At 41.8% G+C, this 23,580-nt stretch overlaps 2 protein-coding genes and 2 pseudogenes across 4 annotated transcripts; all 4 read right to left on the bottom strand.

Moving 5' to 3' along the window:
* Nucleotides 1-8,159: 8,159 nt before the first annotated feature.
* Nucleotides 8,160-9,823, bottom strand: tmsb4x (thymosin beta 4 X-linked). Its single transcript, XM_084162130.1, has 3 exons — nucleotides 9,741-9,823; nucleotides 8,785-8,897; nucleotides 8,160-8,659 (listed from the first exon to the last, which is right to left on the bottom strand). The coding sequence occupies exons 2-3, from the start codon at nucleotides 8,882-8,884 to the stop codon at nucleotides 8,628-8,630; spliced, it is 132 nt and encodes a 43-aa protein (XP_084018256.1). The 5' UTR covers nucleotides 8,885-8,897; nucleotides 9,741-9,823; the 3' UTR covers nucleotides 8,160-8,627.
* Nucleotides 9,824-10,815: 992 nt separating this feature from the next.
* tlr8a (toll-like receptor 8a) lies at nucleotides 10,816-17,922 on the bottom strand. The gene is made up of 2 exons (XM_084162723.1): nucleotides 17,858-17,922; nucleotides 10,816-14,039 (listed from the first exon to the last, which is right to left on the bottom strand). The coding sequence occupies exons 1-2, from the start codon at nucleotides 17,858-17,860 to the stop codon at nucleotides 10,935-10,937; spliced, it is 3,108 nt and encodes a 1,035-aa protein (XP_084018849.1). The 5' UTR covers nucleotides 17,861-17,922; the 3' UTR covers nucleotides 10,816-10,934.
* Nucleotides 17,923-18,514: 592 nt separating this feature from the next.
* On the bottom strand, nucleotides 18,515-21,257 carry LOC311129339 (toll-like receptor 7; annotated as a pseudogene). Its single transcript has 3 exons — nucleotides 21,182-21,257; nucleotides 20,630-20,909; nucleotides 18,515-18,892 (listed from the first exon to the last, which is right to left on the bottom strand). The product of its transcript is annotated as a toll-like receptor 7 (transcript).
* A 1,228-nt stretch (nucleotides 21,258-22,485) lies between these two features.
* Nucleotides 22,486-23,374, bottom strand: LOC311129338 (toll-like receptor 7; annotated as a pseudogene). The gene has a single exon. The product of its transcript is annotated as a toll-like receptor 7 (transcript).
* Between the last annotated feature and the right edge of the window lie 206 nt (nucleotides 23,375-23,580).

Here is a 23,580-nt window from a genome sequence, read left to right as displayed (position 1 = left end):
TTGTTCAATGGATGGACACTGGATACATTCAAACAGTTTATTTACTGTTGGGGTTGGCTGAAGGGGCATCTGGGGAAGGTTTCTCACTGAAAAGCAGAAACTGCTCACTTACATATGCTCATCTATTCCACCAAGATTCCAAGATAAAACCCTGGCTCTTTGGTCTGAAACAGCTTTACATACAGTACCAGTCAGAAGTTTGGAAACACCTACCAATTCAAGGGTTTTTCTTTATTTTTACTATTTTCTACATTGTAGAATAAAAGTGAAGACATCAAAACTATGAAATAACACATATGGAATCATGTAGTAACCAAAATAGTGTTAAACAAATCAAATAATATTTTATATTTGAGATTATTCTAATAGCCACCCTTTGCCTTGATGACAGCTTTGCACACTCTTGGCATTCTCTCAACCAGCTTCACCTGGAATGCTTTTCCGACAGTCTTGAAGGAGTTCCCACATATGCTTAGCACATGTTGGCTGCTTTTCCTTCACTCTGCAGTCCGACTCATCCCAAACCATCTCAATTGGGTTGAGGTCAGGGGATTGTGGAGGCCAGGTCATCTGATGCAGCACTCCATCACTCTCCTTCTTGGTAAAATAGCCCTTACACAGCCTGGAAGTGTGTTGGGTCATTGTCCTGTTGAAAAACAAATGATAGTCCCACTAAGCCCAAACCAGATGGGATGGCGTATCGCTGCAGAATGCTGTGGTAGCCATAATGGTTAAGTGTGCCTTGAATTCTAAATAAATCACAGACAGTGTCGCCAGCAAAGCACCCCCACACCATAACATCTCCTCCTCCATGCTTTACGGTGGGAACTACACATGCAGAGATTATCCGTTCACCCACACCGCGTCTCACAAAGACACAGCGGTTGGAACCAAAAATCTCAAATTTCCACCGGTCTAATGTCCATTGCTCGTGTTTCATGGCCTAAGCAGGTCTCTTCCTCTTATTGGTGTCCTTTAGTAGTGGTTTATTTGCCGCAATTCGACCATGAAGGCCTGATTCACACAGTCCCCTCTGAACAGTTGATGTTGAGATGTGTCTGTGACTTGAACTCTGTGAAGCATTTATTTGGGCTGCAATTTCTGAGGCTGGTAACTCTAATGAATGTATCCTCTGCAGCAAAGATAACTCTGGGTCTTCCATTCCTGTGGTGGTCCTCATGAGAGCCAGTTTCATTACATTTACATTTTAGTCATTTAGCAGACGCTCTTATCCAGAGCGACTTACAGGAGCAAGTAGGGTTAAGTGCCTTGCTCAAGAGCACATCGGCAGATTTTTCACCTAGTCGGCTCGGGGATTAGAACCAGCGACCTTTCGGTTACTGGCACAACGCTCTTAACCACTGAGCTCATAGCGCTTGATGGTTTTTGCGACTGCACTTTAAGAAACTTTAAAGTTCTTGAAATGTTCCGTATTGACTGACCTTCATGTATTAAAATAATGATGGACTGTCGTTTCTCTTTGCTTATTTGAGCTGTTCTTGCCATAACATGGACTTGGTCTTTTACCAAATAGGGCTATCTCCTACCTTGTCACAACACAACTGATTGGCTCAAACTCATTAAGAAGGAAAGAAATTCCACAAATTAACTTTTAACAAGGCACACCTGTTGATTGAAATGCATTCCAGGTGATTACCTCATGAAGCTGGTTGAGAGAATGCCAAGAGTGTGCAAAACTGTCATCAAGGCAAATACTTGAAGGTGGCTATTTGAAGAATCTCAAAGATAAAATGTATTTAGATTTGTTTAACACTTTTTTTTGGTTACTACATGATTCCATATGTGTTATTTCATAGTTTTGATGTCTTCACTATTATTCTACAATGTAAAAAATAGTAAAAATAAAGAAAAACCCTTGAATTAGTAGGTGTGTCCAAACTTTTGACTGGTAGTGTTAATACTACACATTAGTCAGTATCACCCAAATACTACGCATTAGTCAGAATCACCAAACGTTGTTAGTTATAAAATATGTAATTGCTGTGTCAAATGGCAATGGGAAATAATATGAGTAGGATCACAACATTGACATAGCCAATATTGACATGGGCTATTTCAAAATACCCTGTCTTTGGAAAGTGTTTTGATACAACGAACATTTACTCAATTAATTAGTGTCAATGAGGGCACAGACGGGTGGCAGCGTCCCTGACTGGCGTGGTAGCGCCTCACCCCCAGGGTGTGTTGCATAGGCTGCTGTGTTCCTCCGGAGTCTGGCCCTTGTGTCTGTCCACATTGTGTTTGGACACTGAAGGCCTGTTGTGGGACTGGATCCTAGAGAGGGAGGGGGAAGAGAGGTTGGCACCGCAGATGTGTAACGGTTCTGCAGCACAGCTAAAGAATAGAACCCATAGTATTGTATAGTGTTTTGAGGGTTAATTGGATCCTACAGGTCTGCTCTGAATACCCCTAATACCCCTCTATTATGATTATTATTCTAAAAAGAACATATCTTGATCTAGATAACCTCACCCTAATCTTCTATTGCGTTATGTCACATTTTATTCTGTCTGTATGCTTTGTTGGTTTGCTGATCAGTGTGTCGCCTTAAGCTCTATAGGAGGTATTTTCATTGTGACAGCCATTGTTGTTCCCTCAAAATGGCAAATAGAAAATAAACAGTACCATGTTCACTAGAAAATGACTTTGGATTAAATGTGCCCTGAGCACAAACCATTGTTGTCGTTTCAGCGCAGCTGTTATGTTCTGTGGATGCTCTATGCAGGCCTGGAAGTCATTTGCGTAACACGGGCACACACACACACACACACACACAGTGAAAAGACGCAGCTGCATCCCCTTCACAGAGGGAGTAGAACACAAAACAGTCCTGTCAGACACTCAGGACCTCATTTCTACTGACAGCCACTAAACAAGTCCTCTAATGCTGCTCCACACTCACACCTTAATCTGCAGAGCCTAGGTATGCCACAGTATATGTGTGCCATAGGGGCAATGTCACTGAGTACTGCCCCTATATATAGGACCTTCCACCCCCACCTGGGATATGGATGCCTGATGAAGACCTAAGGGTCGAAACGTTGTTATAAATAAATATCACCTGGGAGCATGAGCAGCAGTGTGCAGCCTTTTCCTTTCTGTTTTCCATAGGGGCAATGCCATGGGGGCAATGATCATTTGTCTTGTGTCCACAGAATGAAGGCATATCCACCCACTCCTCCTCTAAAACTACATGGGCATGGAAAATGAGGGCACCAAGACCAACAGTTAAACCCTTAAACCCAGCGAAAACACTGGGCTTTCCATTATGTAATGATCAGTCATAATCTGATGTCGGACTATAATCTGTTGACAAAAATACATTAACATAGTGATGTTTCTGTGTATTTGTATCAGAGTCCCCCAGTGTATACATTATCCCTATATGAGATAAATGCTTAGATTATAGGTCAGATGATGATCCATGGTGGATGACGACAACCTCTAACAACAACAGTATCACAAGGTGTAGCTACTGTTGACAAAATCAGCAGGCTAGAAGAAGATAATTATTCAGATTCTACAACTGGATTTGACATGACCTGGCAGCATGGCAAGGGCATCTTCCTCTACAGTGTAGCCTGCTTTAAGAACCTGAACCAATTCAAACACAAAGTGGAGGGTTCAAACTTGTTTTCCCCATGGTATTTCCCTACATAGCAGTGGCAGCACCTGTGTTGCCAGTGCCACTGTCTCTCCTGTACTGTGTATTAGAGCACATGACCTAGACGCTGCCTGCCAGTGCTTGTCACCTTAGATTACGTTCAGGCAGAACAACTGTGTACCTGTCACCCCTCATTACCGAGCAGGTCGTCACAAGGCCACAGTAGACACAGGAAACCACACTCTCTGCCTCCTCTGCTGTGTGTGTATCCTACATATCCATTGAAAAAGCCTGCTCAATGGAGTGTGTAATATATAGACTGCTCCAGGTCTTAAATAACTAATACAACAGACTGGCAAATTCATCATCGCTACCCAATGCTGGGGAAGCTACTCTGAAAACATAGTCTACCAAGCTAACAATGACTTCACACTGGAAGAAGTTAAGCTACACTAAATCTACCCTTAAGAAAAATAGAAATTACTTAACTAAAGTTACTTAGAAACAATAGTTCACTACATCCAAACTACTTAGTGAAAAATTATCATGTGTCAATCTGAAATATCATAGACCACAAATTGCAAGACTAGATAACTTTGGGGTCATATGGAATATGCAATTTAGCCTATTAAACACCAAAACAGTGTTTCAAGTGAGAATTATGCAGGTCTGATACCAAAAATGAAGCGATATTCTTGCCTATTTCACCCATGTTTTATTTTTGCAAAAACAGTAGTGTGTTAGTAGGTTTCCCTCAAGAATATCCCTGTATTTAGCGCCATCCATCATTCCTTCAATTCTGACCAGTTTCCCAGTCCCTGCCGATGGAAAACATCACCACAGCATGATGCTGCCACCACCTTGCTTCACTGTGGGGATGGTGTTCTCGGGGGGTGATGAGAGATGTTGGGATTGCGCCAGACATAGCGTTTTCCTTGATGGCCAAAAAGCTCAATTTTTGTCTCATCTGACCATAGTACCTTCTTCCATATGTTTGGGGAGTCTCCCACATGCCTTTTGGCGAACACCAAATGTTTTTGCTTATTTTTTTCTTTAAGCAATGGCTTTTTTTCTGGCCACTCTTCTGTAAAGCCCAGCTCTGTGGAGTGTACGGCTTAAAGTGGTCCTATGGACAAATACTCCAATCTCCGCTTTGGAGCTTTGCAGCTCCTTCAGAGTTATCTTTGGTTTCTTTGTTGCCTCTCTGATTAACGCCCTCCTTGCCTGGTCCGTGAGTTTTGGTGGGCGGCCCTCTCTTGGCAGGTTTGTCGTGGTGCCATATTCTTTCAATTTTTTAATAATGGATTTAATGGTGCTCCGTGGGATGTTCAAAGTTTCAGATATTTTTTTAGAACCCAACCCTGATCTGTACTTCTCCACAATTTCTTCCCTGACCTGTTTGGAGAGCTCCTTGGTCTTCATGGTGCCGCTTGCTTGGTGGTGCCCCTTGCTTAGTGGTGTTGCAGACTCTGGGGCCTTTCAGAACAGGTGTATATATACTGAGATCATGTGACACTTAGATTGCACACAGGTGGACTTTATTTAACTAATTATGTGACTTTTGAAGGTAAATTGGTTGCACCAGATCTTATTTAGGGGCTTCATAGCAAAGGGGGTGAATACATATGCACGCACCACTTTTCCATTACTTATTTTTTAGAATTCTTTGAAACAAGTTATATTTTTCATTTCACTTCACCAATTTGGACTATTTTGTGTATGTCCATTACATGAAATCCAAATAAAAATCTATTTAAATTACAGGTTGTAATGCAACAAAATAGGAAAAACGCCAAGGGGGATGAATACTTTTGCAAGGCACTGTAAGGAAATTAGTTAACTGAAATAAATTCATTAGGCCCTAATCTGTGGATTTCACATGACTGGGAATACAGATATACATCTGTTGGTCACAGATATCTTTTTTTTTAAAGGTAGGGGTGTGTATCAGAAAACCAGTCAATATCTGGTGTGACCATAATTTGCCTTATGCCGCATGACATCTCCTTTGCATAGAGTTGAGCAGGCTGTTGATTATGGCCTGTGGAATGTTGCCCCACTCCTCTTCAATGGCTGTGCGAAGTTGCTGGATATTGGCAGGAACTGGAACACGCTGTCGTACACATCGATCCAGAGCATTTCAAACATGCTCAATGGGTGACATGTCTGGTGAGTATGCAGGCCATGGAATAACTGGGAAATGTTCAGGTTCCAGGATTTGTGTACAGATTCTTGCAACATGGGGCTGTGCGTTATCATGCTGAAACGTGAGGAGATGGCGGCGGATGAATGGCATGACAATGGGCCTCAGGATCTCATCACAGTATATATGTGCATTCAAATTGCCATCAATAAAATGTAATTGTGTTCGTTGTCCATAGTTTATGCCTGCCCATACCATAACCCCACCGCCACCATGGGGCACTCTGTTCACAACGTTGACATCAGCAAACTGCTCACCCAAACGTCTACTATCTGCCCAGTACAGTTGAAACTGGGATTAATTAGTGAAGAACAGATTTCTCCAGTGTGCCAGTGGCCATCGAAGGTGAGCATTTGTCCACTGAAGTCGGTTACGACGCCGAACTGCAGTCAGGTCAAGGCCCTGGTGAGGACGACGAGCATGCAGATGAGTTTCCCTGAGACGGTTTCTGACAGTTTGTGCTGAAATTCTTTGGTTGTGCAAACCCACAGTTTCATCAGCTGTCTGGGTGGCTGGTCTCAGACAATCCCGCAGGTGAAGAAGCCGGATATGGAGGTCCTGGGCTGACGTGGTTACACGTGGTCTGCGGTTGTGAGGCCGGTTGGACGTACTGCCAAATTCTGGTAGAGATTAACATTAAATTCTCTGGCAACAACTCTGGTGGACATTCATGCAGTCAGCATGCCAATTGCATGCTGCCTCAAAACTTGAGACATCTGTGGCATTGTTGTTGTGTGACAAAATGCACATTTTAGAGTGGCCTTTTATTGTCCCCAGCACAAGGTGCACCTGTGTAATGATCATGCTTTTTTTAAATAGCTTCTTCATATGCCACACATGTCAGGTGGATGGATTATCTTGGCAAAGGAGAAATGCTCGCTAACAGCGATCTAAGCAAATTTGTACACATTTGTAAGAAAAGCTTTTTGTGCGTATGGAACATTTCGGGGATGTTTAATTTCAGCTCATGAAACATGGAACCAACACTTTACCTGTTGCGTTGTAGTTTTTGTTCAGTGTATTTGACAACACTGTAAGTCAACAGCACCCATCTTTCTGGTGCTGTATTTTATCAGGCTACTCATATCTCACACCAGAATCTGTATGTGTGGTGGGTGTGGGATAGCTTGCATGGGAAGACTGCATTCCCTCCTCCACACTGAGACAGTAGTCTTGCCCAAGGTAGTAGGAGGACGCTATGACAGCGGAGGGGGAGCCTTTCATTGTGTCTACGTCAGCTGGCTGTCTGAAATAGCTGCATCACAGCTGGAGGCAGAGTGGGGGCTCCTGTTCTTCTGAACTGAGTGAACAATGGCCCGGTGCAGCTGAGAGGAAGGAAGATGTCCTGTACAGGGCTGATCTGGGATGGACTCTATACTGGACTGGACTTGACTAAGATGGGCTAGAGCAATCTGGGGCAGAGGCTATAGCTTCCCTGGGCTGAGCCAATCTGTGTTGGGTTTTACTGTGATGTGTTATGCCACTGTGCTGAGACGCTGTGGGGGGGGGGGGGGGGGGGGGGGGCTCAGGATGTTCCTGACTTATCCAAAGAGGATATGAACTCCACCATACGCCCAGGTCAGAGCATGACATGCACTTCTGGCCTGAATCATGGTGGGGGTGGTTTAATGAGATAAGAGCTTGATGAGGGCAGACTGTCTTTAAGGACAACATTACAACAGCTTGTAGTCTGCCTGAGTTGATTAGTCAAAATTCCCATAAATGCAGATATGGCTATACACATTTACACTGTTTTGTACAGTACATTTAATCTCCCATGGGGAGTTGTGACATCGGAAAGTGCCCTATACTAAACATGATTTGACCTGGTATACGAGGTCAATAAGGGACTTGTATTCAATGGAAACATCCAGTACTTCAAAACTTTACAAGTTAACATGTCCCAATTCCAGCCCAACAGATGGACTGGAGGCAGAAGATTTCTGGTGTACTCCAACGCCAAAGGGTGCATTGTTTTGCGTGGGCAGACCGGCCATTTGCAGTAATGATTGCCATGGGTGCTTTTCTAGGTCAGTTGGCAGGTGCACTGTGCCAGCACAGGCAATGTCTGCTCATCGTAGTGCGCTAAAGCCCACCAGTCAATCCACAACAGCTAGGCAAAACATTGCTTGGATTCTGGCTGTTGTGATTACTCAGCCTTTTGATGCAACGAGATTCCAGTATTCCAAAATGATATCCCCAATTTACATGGTCTAGACACTCTTGACTAATGTGCAGAGTTGTACAAAACAAATTTATGAGACACAACTTCAGACTGGAAACTAGTTTAAGCGTATTCAAAATGTATGAAAATAACCTACGTCACCAAAAAACTGTTTTATTTTTTATTTGCATATCAAAACAAATTTGTGCATTCCAAGAATTGAACTTATACAAAACAACTTGAACAAGTAAAACAAAAACACTGCTTGATTTGAAAGCATTTCACAGGTTGCCAGAAGCTGAACTACACGTCAGAAGTGTGGGTCCCCGGGTTGGGCTGATCCATCACACCCTTCCTCTTCCCTTCACAACCACAAGTGGCTGGAAGTCAGGGACAGGTGACAGAGCACTGAAGTGAGTAGACACATCTTCCTAGTCAAAGACTGCCAGTCAGTAGTTTTCTTTCAGACTTGAAGTAAAAAAAATAAGAGGGAGGGGTTCTGGGGAGGGGGCTGTACAGTCATTGCTTTTGTCCAATCACAATGCAACTTAGGTTTTGGGTTACACAGTTATAGAGCTAAGAGGTGAAAAAGGCAATGCTTGTGGAATGTACAGTGCATAGCAGAGGCTTGGGCTTCATGCTGTTGCTTGCTTCTCCTGTTCGATGGCTGCAATGAAGGGAAAAGTTGTTTTAGTGTCTGTATGCAGAAGTGTATAACTGGGCAATTTGTTAGTAAGGTAAACACAATTTCACAAATGATAAGTGCCATTAAGTAGAATGAACCAATCTTACTTTCTTTGGTGGGCAAGGGGTTTTTCTCTTGCGTCTCAGTCTTCTTCAACTTTGTCTTGTCGAAGTTGGAGACTTCAGCGAGATCTGGCTTGTCAGACATGTTTGCAGAGGATCTGGTCAAAGATAAAACAAATCGTTTTCAATGTGAATGAAAAAGCAGCAAAGTGATTTATTCCAGATAGGTACATATGAAACCAGGCCTTTAACATCTTTTTTTGCATAGCTTCCATCATATGCTACTCTTAATAGGCCGATCTATTCTAACAAACCCCTTCAAAAGCAGACCGAACGAGAAATCAACTACAGCACATGGGGATGAAATGTCAGGGCAAGCATTCCACATAAAAGTCCAGTATTGCTTTTATAAAAGTAAACGCAAATTGTATTAAGGCGTTTATTCCAAGAGCACGTGTTCTCATTATCGGCGATAAGACTAGAGAAAATAATTGTGCCATTCTGTGCGAGCCGACTGCAGGCAGGCTGAGGCAGAAGAACCACCGCCCTGCTTCGCAGAATCTCAAAACACAGGTTGAAGCAGAAGTGGAGTCAACCTTTCAAACATTTGCAACTTCGCTGTCATATTGGCATTGTAGCACTGCCTAAACCCCATTATATGTTACGCAGTATTTGACGAGTAGACATTACATCCACGCTACATATTGACATGATAGGCCTACGTTCCAACTACACTCAAAGAGAGTAGGTTCAGCATCTTGCCTGAGACTACTGGGTTACCCATTTAAATGTATACAACATGCCATTGAAAAAGGCTTTATCAACATATAAAAACACAAGTTGCATCCTTTATTGCATTAGGGTTTTATGCCCCATTGCAGCGGTTCGACCCTTTGTAGCCTAGCTTAACATCAGAGTAACATATTGCAGTGCTGTAAAGTAACTCAGAAAAACAGGCTATGCAAGCCTTATGACAATAGATAATGTGTTTGCGCACTCACCTGAGTTATACTGGCTACTGACTCGTCTCAATCCCGATGGCGCAAAGAACGAATGAAGGCGCGTAGGTCAAGCAAGGTCTATTATACTCTGGAATATGCAAATGTTGAACATGACGTCACGTCCCTTCACTCTCGAGCTCATCTTGGTTTGAAAAAATATATATATATATATATTACATCAATCTTTACAAGCGAGCAAGCATAAATAATAGTTATGCTTTTATTGGTTTAACGTATTGGACAATTTGTTTTAATCTGATTTGATATTAGAGCATTGCGCTGCCAACCCAAACCAGTCCACGGTCACCGCCTAAGTAACTCTTCCTGATTGTCTCAATGATGACATCCTGTGGATTTACACAGTATTACATCAGGTGGTAACGCTGGCTTTATTGGGTTGCATTAGAAACATAGACCTGCCTGTTTGTAGGCTATGCAACCGTAAAATGCTACAGATCCCAAAGTCATTGATTACATTTAGATAATGCATTTTCAATGATCATAAGGCACCTTGATGATGTGACTGTATAGTTCAATGTATTGTATCAGTCTACATTTACAAGAGATTCCCTAAACAATGTTTTGAAATTGTGATCTTTTGAAATGATGATAAATATAATAAAATAGTGTGTTGTAACAATACCGGTTCAATTAAATCACTGCAGGCTATAGTTTTCTAAGTAAAATAAAGAAAGAAAGAAGTGCCACTGACAGGCTAGCACCATAGCCACAGATTCACATCCCCATCTGAGCCTAAAGAAACAGGAACTTAGGACTAGTTCACTTCCTGTTATCATGTAAAGACATATGTCCATAGACTGACTGCTCCAAGTAATGATTTAAAAAAATCATATTGACAAAAACAAACAGAAAAATACAGTTATATTTCATTACAACCATCTACTACCAATAGACAGCATAACACTGGAAACTGAAAAACTGAACCACAACTATAATGCACAGTTAGTGCTGGTGGCCATAGTGTTTGGCATTAGAACAATGAATAGCACAATGATTTACATATTGTTGATTTCAGATGTACAGTACCATCCATATTGTTCAGTGCAGAGTTAGACACACTGATATAGTCAGAGTCAGAGCTTGTAAAAGGTATCGCAGTTTGTGTGTGAAACTGCTCAGTCTATTTGTGTGAGAAAGATACTTTCCTCTTGAGTCTCTGGTCTGGACTGTGCTCTACTTGTTGGTGAAGTACCTGGAGTAGATCTTGTTGTACATCAACTGGTTGTCTAACCTGACCGCGTTCCTTAGGTACTGCCAGAACCAGGTCTCTGCAGCTGCAGTCTGGGGCCACTCTAGAACACTCCTCCCACACAGACGCCGCCGCAGAAGGAGGAAGTGAGAGTGCTGCAGCACGGGTTCCAGGAGAATCAACACAATCACATCCATGTTCTCATCCAGCAACCTCTGGTGGGCCAGGTACACAGCCATCCTGAAGGTCCCAGTCCTGACGTAAGCCTCGGTCAGCACAAAGACGGTCTTGCGGCTCTGTTGGATGCTCTGGAAGAGGTTGTCTATCAGGGGGACCCCGGGGGCCCAGTCTCGCTCCTCCAGACAGAGAGGCAGGTGTCTCTCCCCCCTCTCTTCCAGCTGCACCCGCAAGTGGTTCAGCACCCAGTCTGACACAAACGGGTCTCTGGTGTCGTAGGTAACAAAGGCATCATAGAGATTGTCTGTTGTTGTTGAACTCAAGGAATGGTAGCCCTTCAGCTTTGCCTTCAGATAGTATAGAATATAGGAGGCATCCCAATAAAACATATGTGCTGCCATAGTGATGACCACAGTGAACATGATCAAGGAAGTGGAGAGGGAGTAAATCAGGAAAGCTATGTTGTCCTTGACGCATTCTTTAATGTCAAACAGTATCACTGGTTGGCCTCTTGTTTTGGCTGGCATGTTGCAGGTCACCTCACTGGCCAGTCTGGGGATCTCCACGTCGTTGTTCTCTTCAATCCACAGGATGAACTCTAGTAAATCACAGGTACACTGGAATGGATTACCTTGCAAGGACATGGTTTTCATGTAGTTTTCAGGGCCCGATAGGAAGGTGGTCTCGTTGATGATAGTCAGTTGGTTGTAGCTGAGGTCAAGTATCTGAAGGCTTTGAGCACCCCTAAGAAATCCACCAGAGAGTTGAGAAATCTGATTGTGGCTCAAGTCAAGCATCTGAAGTGTATCTGTGAAGTTTGAGAGATTTGCTGACACATGAAATAAAGAATTGTAGCTTAGATCCAGGACATTCAGTTGTTGGAAATTAGCCAGTTTATCCCAATCGAAATGGTTGAGTGTATTATGACTAATACATAGTTTTTGAAGGGTATATGGTATGTTTTCATAGACTTTTGATGGGATCTTCTCAATGCTGTTAAATGATATATCCAGATAGGTCAAATTCATCAGGTTTTTAAAAAGGCTGTTGTATGAGTCATCCCCCTCTTTCCATAATGTTGCCAACAAATTGTGTTGAAATTGAAGCTCTTTTAAAGATGTGCTTATCATCTGCTTAGTGGTTAATGTAAAAATGTTATTGTGTGACATATTCAATACTTTCAAAGTCGGTAGATTTTTCAAAAAATTCAAATTATGTGTCACACCAGACACTTCAAAATAGTGGCTGTTGTAGCTTAGGTCTAATATTTCGAGTTTCTTTAATTCCTTGAAGGCGTTGTCATAAGCCAGGTCAATCTTGTTAAAGGACAGGTCCAGATATTTTAGGTCTGGTAATGAGGTGAACTCTGTTCCATTCAATGCTGCTGAAAATCCATTTCTTGATAAGTTTAGACATGCAATGTCACCATAGCCCTCAAATTGCTTTGGAGAAATGAAAAATATATTATTTGAACTAAGGACCAGCACTCGACCAGAGATAAAGCATTCTGGCTTCACAAGGTTGTGATTTAATCCGTAAGAAAAGTCCCTTGAATTGGAATAATATCCAGTTAGTGGCGATGTGTACAACACTGAATTTAAGTTGCTTCCTATGCCACAACCTGGGGACTCATTCACTGAAAGTGGATAAAGCCTGTTTTCTGCAAGATATATGACTTTGAGACTTGAGTTTGAGAATTTGCTGAATATGTGGGAATCAGAGCGAACAATAAAGTTAGTTCCGATGTTCAACACTGAAAGATTTCTTAGTTCATAAAGCGGTCTGAGTGTTTCTGAATGAATTTCCCTAAAAACAAAACCCATTATATGTAATGTTGTAAGAGACACCAATTGTGAAAAGTTTTTTGAAAGCTGTAGCGTTTCAGGGTAGGCAAGCAAATCATAATTAAATGACAAATCAATCTTTTCTAGCTTTGGAAGATAGCTAAAAAATGTTCCATTGGTGATTGTATTTGCTAAGTAATTATAAGACAGGAACAGATGTGTAAGATTGTTCAAGCTCTCAAACCAGGAGTTATTGATGAAACGAAGTGAGTTGCCTGCTAGGTGCAGTGTCTGTAACTGTGTAAGACCATGAAATGCATGAGGATGAATATCCAGAGAATCATTAGGACAGGGAACACAAGGATATGGAGCATTGGAGCATCTTGGACAGTTTCCCTGTAATTCCAGGATTTTTAGATGGGTTAGTCCAAGGAAATCATCCTCAGCAATTTGCTGTATCTTGTTTGAATCAAGGTGTAATACTTGTATAGAGCTTGGCAGTCCTTTTGGAACTTGAGTTAAATTATTATAGGCCAACATCAAAACCTTCAAGTTAGTCAATACTGAGAAGGTGCCGTTTCCAATAGTAAAGTCAGTCTCACAGGGATTCCAGTAATAGCAATTTTTGGATAAGTACAGCTCCTTCACATGTTGTATACCGGCGAGGTTGCTCATATTTGAGAAATTGATCTTGTTATTGTCCAGCATGAGTTTATCCAGAATGAGTGGGAGATTTTGAGGAATGTTGATGAGGCCATTGTCATTAAGCCTTAGGTCCTGCAGGTTTGTCAGATTTTTGAAGGCACCTTCAGCTATGTGTGTTTCACCTTTTTTGTTGACACAGTTGAGATTGAGAAGGGTCAGGTTCTCCAGATTAGAAAATGCATCAAGAGATACATTTTTGATGTTGTTTTCTGATAGGTCCAGCACGGTCACATTCCTGGTGATGCCAACAGGTACCTTTTTCAGTCGACGCTCCTCACAATTAAAGATGATGTCATCCGTGGTATTGGTAGTATTGACCGTAACGTCACATGGAAACTGCCGTGGCATCCATGTACATGAGGTAGGTACCAGAAAGTGACATAGGAACAATGGTGCCAACTGTAACCAGCAGGTGGTAGCATCCTGTAAGCAAACAGTAGAAACTTGTGAGTATGGAAATATAATAACTGACTACTTACTTATTGACTTTAACCATTTGTGTGGAGTAGACCTACACTCTCACATTTTATGGCCACTCTATTGCAATAAGGTCATTCTGTTGTAAGTCCTTTATATTGCAACAGATACATGTGTATGCATTGTAGAAACTACTGGGGGCTAGCAAATTGGATTGTCCCACTGGTGATGTGTAGAGGTGTAGTGGCATGTTTTGGGGATTTGGAGATATCTATCTATTATTTTTTATTGCTAGACAGTGAACAAAATATTGTGAACAATATATTGTATGGATCAATAAAAACAAAGAGGGCTATTAAAATAAAATAAAATACGATTATGATGCAGACCTGGGTTCAAATACTATTTCAGGTATTTCAATTACTTTTCAATACATTTCAAAACAACTATTTAGATAACCATTATTTAAAAAAACAAGTACTTGAATTTTGAAATGTATTTGACAATACAATTTGGAAAGTATTGGCATGTATTTATAATGTATTCAAATACATATCATTAGACATATTTGAAAGACAGTATTTTCCCAAAAATATTTGAATTATTTGGATGCATATGAAAATAGTTGTGAATGTATTGTACTTAGTAGTTACATTTGAAATAACAAACAACTTAACATCTATAAGTCTTATTTCATTTTTCTATCACAATATGCAGCCCATACATTACATTGGTGATTTATGAAAGAAGACAAGATGCCATGTTACATTTAAAAAACATCAGGGTTTCAAAAAGCTAGTTGGACATTGAGCAGTGATCTGGTCTGAAGATATGCCCTCTAATGCTGAAAAGCAACTCCACAGCTGCAGAGGATGCTGGGATATGTAGGTACTCAGCAGCAACTCTGCTCAGTGTTGGGTATGTTTGACTGTGTGTATTCCTGAATTTCAGAGGATCAGTAGTTGGTGGAAGATATGGGGGGATGAGGTTTGGAGTACATGCAGCCATGCTTGGTTGTTCCATGAAATTAAACAGTGTGTCCAATCGACTTTTCTTCACTGGTGGTGGTGGCTCACCGTGTGGGACATCCTGTATAGTGCTGTTGAACTTTTTGGCAAGACCATTGATGTCTTCAGTAAGGGCAGCCTTCTCAGTGGCATTGCACTATGCCAGTTAAAGTGTGTATCCAAGACTAAGACAATCTGGTATGGTTTCTTCTGCTCATAAACAGTCAGGCGCTTGTCAACTGCTTGTTTCAGGTTTTTGACAAGCTTTCCATTGTGGAGCAATTAGTTAGATGTTTAGTAATTCCTCTGATGCATGGAATGATGTACAGTGGGGGAAAAAAGTATTTAGTCAGCCACCAATTGTGCAAGTTCTCCCACTTAAAAAGATGAGAGAGGCCTGTCATTTTCATCATAGGTACACGTCAACTATGACAGACAAATAGAGAACTTTTTTTCTCCAGAAAATCACATTGTAGGATTTTTTATGAATTTATTTGCAAATTATGGTGGAAAACAAGTATTTGGTCACCTACAAACAAGCAAGATTTCTGGCTCTCACAGACCTGTAACTTCTTCTTTAAGAGGCTCCTCTGTCCTCCACTCGTTACCTGTATTAATGGCACCTGTTTAAACTTGTTATCAGTATAAAAGACACCTGTCCACAACCTCAAACAGTCACACTCCAAACTCCACTATGGCCAAGACCAAAGAGCTGTCAAAGGACACCAGAAACAAAATTGTAGACCTGCACCAGGCTGGGAAGACTGAATCTGCAATAGGTAAGCAGCTTGGTTTGAAGAAAACTGTGGGAGCAATTATTAGGAAATGGAAGACATACAAGACCACTGATAATCTCCCTCGATCTGGGGCTCCACGCAAGATCTCACCCCGTGGGGTCAAAATTATCACAAGAACGGTGAGCAAAAATCCCAGAACCACACGGGGGGACCTAGTGAATGACCTGCAGAGAGCTGGGACCAAAGTAACAAAGCCTACCATCAGTAACACACTACGCCGCCAGGGACTCAAATCCTGCAGTGCCAGACGTGTCCCCCTGCTTAAGCCAGTACATGTCCAGGCCCGTCTGAAGTTTGCTAGAGTGCATTTGGATGATCCAGAAGAGGATTGGGAGAATGTCATATGGTCAGATGAAACCAAAATATAACTTTTTGGTAAAAACTCAACTCGTCATGTTTGGAGGACAAAGAATGCTGAGTTGCATCCAAAGAACACCATACCTACTGTGAAGCAAGGGGGTGGAAACATCATGCTTTGGGGCTGTTTTTCTGCAAAGGGACCAGGACGACTGATCCGTGTAAAGGAAAGAATGAATGGGGCCATGTATCGTGAGATTTTGAGTGAAAACCTCCTTCCATCAGCAAGGGCATTGAAGATGAAATGTGGCTGGGTCTTTCAGCATGACAATGATCCCAAACACACCGCCCGGGCAACAAAGGAGTGGCTTCATAAGAAGCATTTCAAGGTCCTGGAGTGGCCTAGCCAGTCTCCAGATCTCAACCCCATAGAAAATCTTTGGAGGGAGTTGAAAGTCTGTGATGCCCAGCGACAGCCCCAAAACATCACTGCTCTAGAGGAGATCTGCATGGAGGAATGGGCCAAAATACCAGCAACAGTGTGTGAAAACCTTGTGAAGACTTACAGAAAACGTTTGACCTGTGTCATTGCCAACAAAGGGTATATAACAAAGTATTGAGAAACTTTTGTTATTGACCAAATACATATTTTCCACCATAATTTGCAAATAAATTCATTAAAAATCGTCCAATGTGATTTTCTGGATATTTTTTCCCTCATTTTGTCTGTCATAGTTGACGTGTACCTATGATGAAAATTACAGGCCTCTCTCATCTTTTTAAGTGGGAGAACTTGCACAATTGGTGGCTGACTAAATGCTTTTTTTCCCCACTGTAGCTGTGTGTGACGATGATCCTTGCACGCAATCTGTGGCAACCTCAAACGGGGTTAGAATATCCACAGCATCAGTGCGGACATACTTATTGTGCATGGAAAGCTTGGTGACAGGCAGTGTGTCAAGCTGTTCTTCATCCCCATTGAAAAATGAGCTAATCATTTTCAGTTGAGAGTTCCATCTTGTGACAGTGGCTGGTTGCAGATGATTCTCCCCTTCAAGGAGATCTTGTGCAAATGTTGACTTGCGGTAGTGGGAGACACTGTTGGAGGCTTTGGAAATGGCTGCAGATTAAATCTGCAGATTTAATGCCATATAAACATGTGCCTTTTTGCCAAATTAATAAATCCAAAGTGTCAGTTGGTGTTAGTCAATTTAAATTAAGGCAAATAACATTGTGAGCAAAATTAGATAATCATATCACTTTAGTAAATAATGTTTTAAAGGTTTGATGACCTTAGATTTGAGCATTTGTGGCCTTCATTTCAGAAAATCCTAATTTACCAAAAATTGCTAATTGGTGTTACTACGCCTACTGGTGGCACAATGTTATCATAATAGTACCAATTAAAGTCATTAAGCTACCATAGTAGTTGATTTAGAATGGGAAGATGTCTCCACCCACATAGTTTTTCTCCAAAATGCAATGCCCAAATAGCTTTGTGTACTAATTTCAGGATAGTAGTTATCCACTATATGTTTGCCTAGAAGAAGCATTTGTGAATGTAACAATTCAGTATAATGGATGTTAGACTGAATTCTACTTCCCCTATAAATTGTAATTTTGTCACATGATTCATTATACATTTTGCCACTTGAGAAAAGCACATCCTACAAAGTCTTGGTGACCATCTTCAATACTAATAACTGAAATTAATCAAACGTACCATATTATTTACTGTTGATCCCTTGTGAGATTTGGAAATCCTATCAAATAAGTAGTGCCTTGTTGTTGTCCAGATTTAGTTGGAAGTAAGCAAAAAAAGGAAGTTTAATGAAACTGCAAATAGCTGTCTGTCAGGGTGCTTTTATGCATCGCTTTGTTCCCGTATGTAATGACTCAACTCTTCTCTACTCAATCACAAGTGAAGTGCAACTCAAATTCCCCTTGCTGCTACAGTGAGCCAAATGTGTTCAGCAAGTTGTTTGGTTCCCTCAAACAGGTTGACTCTGGGTGCAGTGGCACATATTATTTGGGTTATTATAAGTTCTCACCTGATTTGCTTCCCTCTTTCTGAAGGCATTTATTTGAATACTGTTTTACTTTTTTGTGAATTATTATTATTTTATTAATTTGTTAATCTGGTAACACTACTTGAGACATTATATGTCAAAATATGTAAATAGAGTAAACATAATCAGTCAGTATTAAAGTTGTACCAAGTTCTTATCCATATATTGTCATTAAACACAATTACATTTAATGTGTACATCAGAACTGTCCTTCAATCAAAGCATTTACACAATCATTAGCTTACACAATCACATAAAATGACTATGCTATTGATTCTTAACAGTGCAACATCACTGTATGTTTTCCCTTTTCAAAGAGTCTCCTTGAATAGATTACTGTATTGTTTCTCACTGTCCGTTGCCAGTACACTCCTTAGGCTAAACCAAAAGTATTGCTGTGCCACTCCATCACTGATCGACTATACAACCTTTTCCTGAGTTTCAGTTACTTTGAGTGACTGGGGGCCTTTTCCAGGAAAATCAAGACAATCACATCATCTCTCTCATCCATAAGCCTATGATGGGCCACGTAGAACGCAGTCTTGAGCTCCCCACTCCTGATGTACTTGTTGGTCAGTATGAACACGGTCCTCTTGCTCTGGTGGATGCTCTGGGAGAGGTTGTCGATCAGGGGGCTGCCAGGAATCCAGTCTCGTTCCTCCAGACACAGCTGTAAGGTATGGTCCCACCTGTTTAGCATGTTATTTTAGCATTAATACGTGTCACATATCAGTTTGCAATCAATGTAAAACAATAAAATAAATAAATAAATAAAGCTACATACAAACTTGTTCTCTTTTTTTGCTTTCTTGAGGAGGCAGCTCCAAAATGCAGGTGTTTCAACCTAGCTCAGTGCTTTCTGTGGTGGTGGGGCAGCCAGCGGAAAAAACGGAGCGTAGGGGTTGGTAATGTTCTCTAGTTGCGCCGTGATTGGCTCAGTGTTCTGTCACTCATGGGGACACTACATCACCACAAAATCTACGGGGAGAGCTCGAAAATTGAAGCCCCTTGGGTGCTGCCATAGAGTTACATTAGAAGTGCCCATCCAAGAAGGCTCAAGGTCATTGGCCATAGATAAAATGACGTCAAATCACGTTATATCTACAGTAGCTTTGATTTGACTGATAATGTCAACATCATACTTTCAAAATCTTAGCTAGCAAGCTAGCAGTCATCATCCTGAATCAAGTCGACAATCTACTGGCAAATCCGTTTCAATCCTTGTCATATGTAGAGAAATTATGAAGAGAAATTATAGATAAAATGTATCGGTGCTCATCGGCCATTGGACATAAACATTACACAACAAGTTGGAAATCGCAAATTCAGCAATGATTGGTTTGGAAGGAATCAGTGGCTAACTGCCTGTTATTCAGTGGAGTGGATGTGTAGTCCATGTCTGGGTTTAAGGGTCTCTTTTCCAAGTTTAAAAGGATAAACATTCAACATTGGCCATGCTGTCAATCCAGCATGACTTCTGCCGCTTTCAAAATTCGAAACTGGGAAATCTCAGACATTAGTGAGTTCAAGACAACTGGGAACTCTGAAAAAAAACGAGCTCCAACTGGGAAAATATGTTTTGAACGGTTATCCAACTGAGGATTCCAAGTCGGGAACTCTGGCCTCTTTCTAGAGCTCCGACCTGAAGATCACTAATTTCATGATTCAACCTTCTTTTTTTCAGAGTTCTCAGTTGTCTTGAAAGCACCATACATCCAGAGAATGCCAGACTTTGATGACAAAGTTTGATTACAAAATTTGCCCACGAAGGACCCCGCGCCACCTTCCTGTTCAAGTGAGCACAGCACAACAAGGTGAGTCCAAAAATTTATTGTATTCTGCTGCATAAATTATGTAATATGCCAGGGAGATATGTATACTGTAGCTAAGAAAGTAATACTAAGTGTATGTTGTGTAGTAAGCTGTTAGTAGCCCATGTGCCTCACCCTAATAATTTGGTCCCTTTTCCCCTCATAATTTCGCCTACTGTTCTGATTTGGTGGTGCACATGTAGCCAGGGAGAATACTGTAAGAATGGCCCTTAATCGAAATTACGGATTGCCTCTTATCCGCTCGTCGTCCCCTTATGCCATAGTTTGTACATCTCAATTGTCAGTAGAAACCACAAGTCAGTCATATCAGCTATGTTTTTTTAAAAGGCAGTAAATGAGGCTGAATGAACTGTTTCACTGCCAGACAAGGCTCTTCTGATAGCCAGCGTAACAGTGGTAAGGTGTTGGGACTGCCCTTGGGATTCCGCTGTTGGGACAGCTTTATGTAGGCCCTAACAGTTTGTGGGCACCGTTTGTCACCTTTATAGTCCAATTAATGTATTGTTTAGTGTTGTGTTGTGTTGTGTAGTGGCTTTGCTGGCATGCATTTTATTTTAGTTTGCCCCACCAAGATTTACATACTAAAATCACCACTGGTCCCCGCGGTCTTCCAGCTGAACAAGCAGCTCCTTCAGTACCCACTCAGACACCTCTGGGTCCTTCTTGTCGTACACCACGAAGACGTCGTAGGCAACACTCGGCGAGGACAGGCATCTGTAGCCTTTGATCTTGGCCAGGAGGAAATGGTAGAGGTACCATACGTCCCAGAGGAAGAGGTGGATGGAGATGGAGAGGGTGACAGAGCTGAGCACCAGGGATGTGAGGAGGATGTAGAGGATGATGGACAGGTAGTTGTGCTTGCAGTTGGAGAGCTCTGGAGGAACTGATGATAGTCTATTACCACTGAGATCTAAGACCTGTTAGGACTGAAGTATGATCAGCTTCTCCCAACTAAAAACCTACAGTATGTTGTTGTTGATGTAGAGCTCAGTAGGTTTGTCTGGCAGGCCTCTGAAGACTTGCTGATGAGGGAAGTTGAGGTTGTTGTGAGAGATGTCTAGGACCCTCAGATTAACCAGTTTCCGGAAGTAGTTGATGTACTGTATATCGTATCGCCATCCCTCCACAGCATATCTAAACGGTTACCTTCGAACTCTAACCTTTCCAGAGAAGGGCTTTCCAGCTCTGTGTTGGTGGAGGTGGAAATATTATTATAGTTCATGAGTAAAATCTTCAGATTGGTCAAATTGTTGGTGAAATTCAGCATATGGGTCAAACCCTCAGATTCAAAGTAATGGTTGTTGTGGCTTATGTCTAACATAACTAAACTTCTCAGTGTCACGCCTGCTCCCGCTCCCCTTCCCTGGCGCTTGAGGGCGCCAGGCTACCCATCATTACGCACACCTGTCACCATCGTTACGCGCATCAGTGCTTCATTGGACTCACCTGGACTTCATCACTGCTTAATTACCTCCCCTATATCTTGTCTGTTCCTCAGTTTTATCCCGGTGTCTGCATTGAAGTTGTTTTGTTTTTCTCGTCCAGACGCTGTTCTTGCTTTGTTTCATGTCTATTTATTATTAAATCCTCACCCTGTACTTGCTTCCTGTCTCCCAGCGTCTGTCCTTACACTTAGTTCCTGAAATGCTGAGGAATAGAGATGGTCCAGACGGTTAGATGAGAAGTCAAGATACTTTAAGTTAGTGAGATAAGTGAACTCAGAACCATTTAGACTTCGGCTCATCGCATTTCCAGACAGATTTAGGCATCTAACGTTAGCAAGGTTCAAGAATCTGGAGTGAAGGAAGAATATGTTATTCTTGCTGATGTCCAGTGTTTTTCCAAACTGGCTGCACTGGGCATTAACAAATGAATTCAGTGTCCCGGTCTCCTTGTCCTTGTATTTGTAGCTGCATGCGTACTCATCATATCTAAAATAATGAATCTCTATCACTTCTCCATTGTGGTAGTGCTCAGCACCCGACATTGGGGAGCCATTTAAGGCTTCTCCTCCAGAAAAGTCAACAGAATTACCACTTTAAAAAGGGGATGTTATTTTATTGTCAGATAAAATTGATCATTTGGAAGCTTTTGAGCTCCATTAGAATGCTGAGGTTGGTCATTTTGATGAAGTTGGTGCCCAGGTCAATGACCTCGAGGTTCTTTAGAGGAATCAGTGGTCTGATGTCTTCATGGGTCAGTTGTTGAAAGACAAAGTCGCTGAGGTGGAGTACTTTCAGGGATTTCAGGAAAGAGAATGATGATTCAGGTTCAGACTAGTAGCTGGGTACCTCTGCAGCTCGAAGTTAAAAGACAGGACCAATTATTTGAGGATGGTTAGAGCTCGTGGGAAGTTAGCATTTACTATCTATCTAGCTAAAAAGTTGTTGAGTACTTGCAGCTCTGTACAGTTCTGAAACCACTCCATAAGTACATAGGTGAGGGAGTTACTACTGCAGACGTAGTATCCTCAGTTTGGTCAACGTTTTAAATGCATTTTCATTCATCTGAAGTTGTGAATCGTGAGGGCATGGAACATAAGGAAATGGCGCATTGTAAAAGCGTGGGCAGTTTCTGATTAGGTCAACAATCTCCAATTGGGTTAAGTTATGAAAATCTTGTTGTTATAGAGATGCAACTCTCTGAGACTTGTTGGTAATTTTTGGGGAATGTAGGATAGGTTATTTGACTTGAGGGATAGCAGAGTCATGTTACCAAGCTGTAGAAATGCACCCTCCTTAATTTGATAGGAAACATTACATGAGTTACGATAGTAACAATTTTGACCCAAATAAAGAATCTGTACATTAGTGATGTCAGAGAGGTTCTTTTTTCAGAATGATATATATTGGATTCACCTCTAGACTGAGCAGAATGAGGTTCAGAGGGAGACACTTTGGGATGCTGGAGACCTGATTCCCATCTAGATACAGAGCCTTCAGATTCCTCAGGTCTTTGAAGGAGTTGTTCTTGATGGTCACATTCTCCGTGCACATGTGGTCCTTGGGGCCGATCTTGATAGGCACAAAGTTGCAGCACATCTCAATCTCCTTGATGTTCTCCAGGCCCTGGAAGGAAGTGGAGTTGATGTAAGGGATGTGGTTGATGGTGAGGGTTAGGTTGGTGGTGTTTCTGGGAATGTCCTTTGGGATCTCCAGGAGCTCTCTCAGTGCAGTCCACGTTGACCACGGGGTCCAGGGTGAAGTCACATGGCAGGGTTTTGGGGTACCAGCCTCCAGCTGCAAGCACGAAGAAGCCCAATAGGCCCAGCAGCATCACCACACACACCTGGAGGGATATACACTCTGTCTTCTGACAGCGGGAATAGGACAGTGTCATTACTAGAGGGGTAATGATAATGAGTTTATTTGCATCATGCCTCTTAAACCACAGGACACAACAAGTCTCAGATTAAAATTCACTGCTGATAAAATATAAAAGTATAGAAACCAATCACTTCTGTTTGCTGGGATTCAAATCAATTGTACATGGCAGTGGCACAGCTCAACAAAGCTATTGTAGATGTTGGTTACCATATTAAAAGG

Source organism: Coregonus lavaretus, assembly GCF_964263955.1.
Source record: "Coregonus lavaretus genome assembly, chromosome: 5".
Lineage (NCBI taxonomy): Eukaryota > Metazoa > Chordata > Actinopteri > Salmoniformes > Salmonidae > Coregonus > Coregonus lavaretus.
This window is presented reverse-complemented; position numbering and strand designations above follow the sequence as displayed.

What these genes read in the sequence shown, in the direction of transcription:
- tmsb4x (XM_084162130.1), bottom strand. Translation starts at nt 8,884, where the DNA reads ATGTCTGACAAGCCAGATCTCGCTGAAGTCTCCAACTTCGACAAGACA. An exon ending in CCCCTTGCCCACCAAAGAAA is followed by an intron (nt 8,660 to 8,784) that starts GTAAGATTGGTT and finishes CCTTCATTGCAG; the next exon opens with CCATCGAACAGGAGAAGCAA.